This window comes from Fusarium coffeatum (genome assembly GCF_003316985.1).
Source record: "Fusarium coffeatum strain FIESC_28 chromosome Unknown BRIP53273_contig_413, whole genome shotgun sequence".
Taxonomy (NCBI): domain Eukaryota; kingdom Fungi; phylum Ascomycota; class Sordariomycetes; order Hypocreales; family Nectriaceae; genus Fusarium; species Fusarium coffeatum.
The window spans coordinates 27,931-34,523 of record NW_022158202.1 but is presented as its reverse complement, the minus strand read 5'-3'; the positions used below and the strand labels follow the sequence as shown (position 1 = coordinate 34,523).

General features: G+C 49.3%; 3 protein-coding genes across 3 annotated transcripts; 2 read left to right on the top strand and 1 right to left on the bottom strand.

Moving 5' to 3' along the window:
* Nucleotides 1–296: 296 nt before the first annotated feature.
* FIESC28_11497 (uncharacterized protein) lies at nucleotides 297–1,339 on the top strand (the record flags this gene model as incomplete). The annotated part of the gene is made up of 2 exons (XM_031165620.1): nucleotides 297–401; nucleotides 449–1,339. The coding sequence occupies 2 exons, from the start codon at nucleotides 297–299 to the stop codon at nucleotides 1,337–1,339; spliced, it is 996 nt and encodes a 331-aa protein (XP_031010335.1).
* A 327-nt stretch (nucleotides 1,340–1,666) lies between these two features.
* On the bottom strand, nucleotides 1,667–2,355 carry FIESC28_11496 (uncharacterized protein; the record flags this gene model as incomplete). The annotated part of the gene is made up of 3 exons (XM_031165619.1): nucleotides 1,667–2,036; nucleotides 2,094–2,181; nucleotides 2,244–2,355. 3 exons carry the CDS (start codon nucleotides 2,353–2,355, stop codon nucleotides 1,667–1,669), a joined length of 570 nt encoding a protein of 189 aa, XP_031010334.1.
* A 794-nt stretch (nucleotides 2,356–3,149) lies between these two features.
* FIESC28_11495 (uncharacterized protein) lies at nucleotides 3,150–5,014 on the top strand (the record flags this gene model as incomplete). The annotated part of the gene is made up of 2 exons (XM_031165618.1): nucleotides 3,150–3,201; nucleotides 3,258–5,014. 2 exons carry the CDS (start codon nucleotides 3,150–3,152, stop codon nucleotides 5,012–5,014), a joined length of 1,809 nt encoding a protein of 602 aa, XP_031010333.1.
* Between the last annotated feature and the right edge of the window lie 1,579 nt (nucleotides 5,015–6,593).

The following is a 6,593-nucleotide window of genomic DNA, read 5'->3' as shown; positions in this document are numbered from 1 at the left end:
TCACGCTGCGACTCGCAAATTGGATATCATTTTCCTCCCCTTTTGCTTGTCCTTTTGATCTTCTAAACCGTCTTGCGCTCTTTCTGGAGCTATAAAGCTCCAATTGTTTCGTCATTGAAGCTACGGTCGATACCTAGGTAGTCTGTAAGGCCCATCCGGCGACTCTACCCCTCCGACGAAAACCACAGCTACGACATTATTCTTTGGTATTTTCCACCACCAACGAACCGTTGTATAATACCTCATCCTCTGCCGCGCACGTCATTGCTGTCAAGCTTCTTTGCGACACCGCTTTAATGGAGCCCAGTCCCATCTCTGTCGAGGCCACCCATGTGCCCGAGCTTCCCCTCAAGAGCAAGACTGCTCTAACAGAAGCACTTGAAGATGTGCTCTGCGGATCGGTATGTATCGTTCCACAAACAAGTCTCAACTATACTGACAGGATTAGGTGGCCGGCGCCGTTGGCAAATACATCGAATACCCTTTCGACACAGTCAAAGTCCGACTACAGAGCCAACCCGATCACCTCCCGTTACGATATGCTGGTCCCTTGGACTGCTTCCGACAATCGATCCAGAGCGATGGAGTGCTGGGACTTTACCGGGGTATCACTGCTCCTCTAGTGGGTGCTGCCGCTGAAACAAGCAGCCTGTTCCTCTTTGAGAGTCTTGGTCGCGAATTGCTGTTCGCAAGCAACCTGGCCTCTCGAGAACAAGGACTTTCACTACCATACCTCTGGTTGACTGGTGCCTTCTCTGGAGCTTTTACATCCTTTGTCCTTACACCGATCGAGCTTGTCAAGTGTAGGATCCAAGCTCCCATGTTGGCCGACGGTTCGGCTGGTGTTCCTCTCCGTCCCATTCCTGTTATCAAGCAAGTCTTTCGACATGAAGGTCTTCGTGGGTTTTGGCACGGTCAGCTGGGTACGCTGATCCGAGAAGCTGGTGGTGGCTCTGCTTGGTTTGGTGCCAAGGAGACGGTGACGAGCATGTTCTATCAGCTCAAGACGAAGACGGCTACCTCTGCGGTGGAGAAGCAGAAGATTCTTGACACTCCGCTACCTTTCTGGCAGCAAGCCATTGCTGGTGCGTCAGCGGGTGTGTCATACAACTTTCTGTTCTTTCCTGCCGACACAATTAAGTCGCGAATGCAGACGGCTGCTGTCAGCGACCTTCACCAACGGCGAACATTCTGGCAAGAAGGTTCTATACTCTGGAAGCAGCATGGCATCCGTGGCATGTACCGTGGCTGTGGTGTCACATGCCTTCGATCAGCGCCGAGCTCTGCTTTCATCTTCATGATTTATGACGGGTTGAAGCGAAACTTCCCTCTCCAATAACACGGGAGTGTTCGGTGGATGTTTCTTGCTTGTAGCGGATGGGGTTCCATATTGGTTTGGAAAAGCGGTTTTGTTCTTACGCATTGTAACGACTGGCTAGAGCATATATGGCGTTCATCTTTGAATTTTTAAAATATATCAGGCTGGCGGGTTGGAGCATGAGTTGAAGGTATTATTTCTCACTTGATGATTAAGAGATAGATAGTTACATAAAGCTTTTAGTATAAAGAGTATTAGAGCACGTTAGACTCAAATCGCCTCAATGCATATGCATTTGAATATTGTGATGAAAGACTGAGTTTCACAACAATCTCCTACCAGTTCGCTTTACTGCTTCTTGTTCTTGTTGTTGACCTCACCACTTGCAAGGTCCCAGTTGTTCAAGTGTCCAATGGTAGTGCACAGGTAGGTAGCAAAGGTGAGCCAGCCGAGGTAAGGAACCTGCAGCCAAGCAGAGACGGGGTCGATAGAGCTGTAGAGGTAGGTGAGGTAGCCGTTGACTCCGAGCAGTGTCAGAATGTCAACTGAAGCCTCAATGGGGCGGTAGAGGCCGAAGAAGAGAGGGGTCCAGATAAGGTTGAGGCCAAGTTGAACAGAGTAAAGAGTCATTGCCTGTCGGGTGTTGACGATAGTCTCGGGAGATGAGAAAGGAGAAAGACCAATGTTAGCAACTCGGTAGGCGGCATATCCCATGACACTAATTATGGTTAGTTGTGTTGTCCTTTTATACGTCGATGTCGAGACGTTGTCTTACCCGTAAAGAACGGTCCAAACGGGTCCAAACAACCATGGTGGAGGTTGAACCTTGGGCTTCTTCAACGCAAGGTATGTCTTTTGGGTTTCTATAGCAAAGAATTGTATTAGTGAACCTGCTAATTACATCTCTGCGATAATGCTAGCTCACGAGTAGCGCTGAAGCCAACAGCTGTGCCGAGGCCGATAGGTAGCAAAACCGACAAAGCCGGCTTAAGAAAGACCGAGTCTGGTAAGGTGAGGGCTGGAATATAGGTCGTCATGGTGAGCACTTTGGTTTGAGGAACAGAATCAGTGTCTAACTAGTAGCAGAGCAAAACGGAAAGGAAAAGTCAGGACATGAAGTGGTAATATCTACTGATTGAAGACAATGACGTAATACATTTTGCATAATGCGCAAACTCTCTCCCGACTGGGCCGAGGCTCCGGATGTCAAATCTGTCCATTAAAGGGATAAAGTGGGCTGATATCTTCCAAAACGGAAGCCAACATATCGGTCATTCAATTGAGACATCACGATCTCACCGAGCGATACCTGTCAAATGGAAACTAGGTAGCTAACTAAAAATGTCAATGCTTCTCGGTAACGAGCTGTCTACTCAATTGAGTCAACGTTCTGGGTGCGTCTCTGAGCAACCGCTGTCTCAGGCGTTTCTTGGACCGTAAATTAATATCCATTTATCGCGCTAATTGACCATGCCACGACCAGTCGTGATGTGCAGGGGTTCGTCCAATTTACGCGTTAGGCTGTGGCTGCTCTAACCGCGATTAGAGCGCACAGACCATCTATTTAATTGATCATGGTCCGCGAGGCGCGTTTCTACGCGACCTCAACACGTCCAAACGCCCATTTCCTAGGAAATGGCAAGGGCGATGGGGCTCTTCCATTCTTTAATTCCCACAGCACATAACCTGCAGTTGCCATCGACAACAATTTGTTTTGCAACTTCCTTACTTCTCTAACCCTATACCACTTTTTGTTGGCAAGAGTTATCGACCTGCATCTGTACATTATTGTATATAAGTCAAAGTCGGAAGGCACTATCTATCTATAGCCATGGCTCGCACAGCATCGCTAGGAAAGAGAGCCCGGGGTATCGACGAGACTGGTGAGTCCTTGATGGAAGGAACATGACCAACGCAGCTGCTAACTTGAAGCTTCCAGATATCCCCTGCCCAGTCACTACTCCTAAGCGAAGTCGACGTCTTGCAAAGGCTGCCTTTTATAACGACGAAAACCAAGATCCTGCACACTCCCCTTTCGACGACGAAGAAGACGATGTGTTGGCCGAGCTACCTCCTCGAACTCGAAAGTCCCCGTCACAAACAACTACAAAGCAGAACCCCGTCACACCTTCCACACCACGACACCGAGATGCTCTATCGGTTCCTCCTACCACGCCTAGACATGCTGTCATGTCGGCAGGCAAGCTCTTCAAACGATTGACACCACACACACCACTTTCACCAAGTACCATCCAAACCGTCTACCACCAAGCACGACAATTGTTTGCTCGTGGAGCAGAGCCTGGTCAACTTGTCGGTCGAGAGGAGGAACGAAACCAACTCACACAATTTCTCAACCGATACGCCTCTTCCACCCCTAATGGCTGCCTTTACGTTAGCGGACCCCCAGGCACAGGCAAGAGTGCTATGATCACCGAGATTACTCGACAATATGCCAACCACAAGGACCTCCAATCTGCCTATGTCAACTGTATGAGCGTCAAGTCTTCCAAGGATCTCTACACTACACTGCTTGGCGCTCTTGGTCAAGGCTTCGATGCATCTGAGGCAGATGCTATCACCACTCTGCAAGGAATGTTTGTGCCAAAGACGAAATCAGGCACCGTTTACCTGGTTACATTGGACGAGATCGACCATATCCTGACCATGGGCTTGGAGAGTTTGTATCGAGTGTTCGAATGGTCACTACAAAAGAACTCCCGTCTCATCCTTGTCGGTATCGCCAACGCTCTGGACCTGACTGATCGATTCCTTCCTCGACTGAAGGCCAAAAACCTCAAGCCTGACCTTATGGCATTCCTCCCTTACACGGCAACTCAAGTCAAGAACATCATCACCACACGGCTCCAATCACTGATGCCTGCTGGGGGCAAGGAAGGATGGGTGCCGTTCATCCACCCTGCCGCCATCGACCTTTGCTCCCGCAAGGTTTCAAAGCAGACTGGAGATCTTCGCAAGGCCTTTGAGATCTGTCGGCGCGCACTGGACCTGATAGAGGTTGAGACTCGATCAAAGCATGAGGAGGAGGCGAGGGAGGAACTATTGCAAATGTCACCTTCCAAGCGACCTCTTGGGGAGAACATCAACGGGGCGTCAGGTGGCCCAAGAAGCGTGGTGCAGGTTATGGCCAACTCTCTCAAGGCTCTCACAGCAGAAACGGCACCCCGCGCATCAATCAGCCATCTCAACAAGATCACGGCAGCAGCTTTCAGCAATGGAACTACACAGCGACTCAAGGCACTCAACCTCCAACAGAAAGCTGCTCTTTGTGCCTTGGTGGCTTACGAGAAGCGAATCCGATCTGCAGCCAAGATGGCCAATGGCGGCGCTACACCCTCAAAGTCGAAACTGCTGGCACCTACTATCAAGACTTTGTTCGACGCATACTGTCAGCTATGCACACGTGATTCTGTTCTGCACCCACTTTCAAGTTCTGAATTCCGCGAGGTTGCAGGCAGCCTCGAGACTTTGGGATTGGTCACCGCATCAGACGGAAAGACTGGAAGTTTTGCTGCACCACAGACACCCAGTAAGAGGGGACGCAAGACTATGGCTGCGACTGGAGATGAGCGAAGACTCACAAGCTGTGTCGCAGAGAAGGAGATGGAGTCTGTAGCCGACGGTATCGGCGCAGCTATTTTGAAGAGCATTCTGAGCGGAGAAGCATTGGATTAGACCACAAAAAGCATTCAAAGGAAAGCATGTAACAGCATTGTATGGCGTTTTGGGTTTGTTTTATCATGGTTGGGCTCTGTTTATCATTATCTCATCGCATTTGCATTGCATTGCGCTGGTTGGTCACAAAGGTCTGGGTAGTAATCCAGAATTACTGGGATGGATAACGATACCATGTATGTAATTGTGTTCAGGGTTGATCGAAAGGCAGCGTAGCATGCGCCTTAAGGATAGATAATGCGAGTACGGGTATTAGACATGACCATTATGGTGTCGTTAATAGAATAGAAGAACATAAATACAATCGATCGCACTGCCTTCTATGTGAAGATTCGCAAGACACATTTCTAGTTTCATGTTACCTAATTTAAGGATGCCATGTTGTTATCTAGAGATTATGGAGATGATGATAACATCCTTGTCTACTACATGTAGTACTGGCATAGGGGTCTGAAGGTTTTGCAAGCATCATTCTCCCCATAGTTTGTACTACACAGGATTCTTCGCCCCGGCCCACGGCCCACGGTAAAGTTGCACCGAGAGAGGGACGTGTTGGTACCTCTAGGTCGCGTCATGGCCAGCGCTGGCGGCTTTTTCCGGACCCAACCACACCGCACACCAAATCTGTAGGATGACGGGGAAGATTTTGATGCAACTGTTGTCCTTTGCATTCACTCTACAGTAGAGGCTGTGGAGACGCGACTTTGCAAAAGTGCTCCTTCAGCTGGTAATAGGTACGGCGCAGTAGATTCCAGCTGTGACACAAAATAAAGCCTCAAGGTACGGGAAAAGTACTCAGCTGGCCGTTTCCGCTAGCCTCTTATTAGGGTTGTTTGTCTTTCTAAGTTAAACCCATGGACCCAGGTCTTCGGCTGGACATGCGAGCCAAGCTCGTCGAGGCCTTGACCAAGCTTTTCTTGGCGGAGCGATGGCCTGCAATTGCTTGGCATCTGCACGCTGACTTTACAGGTAGGGTAGATTCGAGATTGGAGCCCTCCCTGATGGGAGAAATAGTCTAGGTTTTGGGATAAATTCAATTGTATCAGGAATCAAAGTTTGAGAGAATGTCTGATTTAGGTAGGATGCAAGTGGAGAAATAATGCATCTCAATGACTCTTGCCTATTTCCTGACGTATTTCCCCTCCAATTACTTCGAGCAATCGTTGCGAGGCCGTTCGATGGAAGGCGCTATGGGGGTGATGTCTACTCTGCAGGCGCTAGGAAGGTACTGATCCAATTGGTTGGCTCCTTCCCCCCCTCCCGTCCGTCCCGCGATGGTAAACCTTCAATCGTGGCTTACATACAGTTGCTAGTGCTAGTTAATCTAGGTATCGTCCGTCCCATCGCTCCTGCTTGCTACTGCTACCTCCGCCTCCGCAACCCAACATTCGTCACTCGCTTGATCGCCCAATCCAACTTTTTCACCTCATCTTGCCCAGACAGTAGCGCATTAAATCATTATTCTTATTTCTTGCGATCCTTCATTTCATTGCAATCCTTGCTACGTTTCTTGGATGTCGATCTCTCTCTCACTCGTACCCCTCCTGCAGGCTTAGAACACGCAGCCCCAATCCCAATC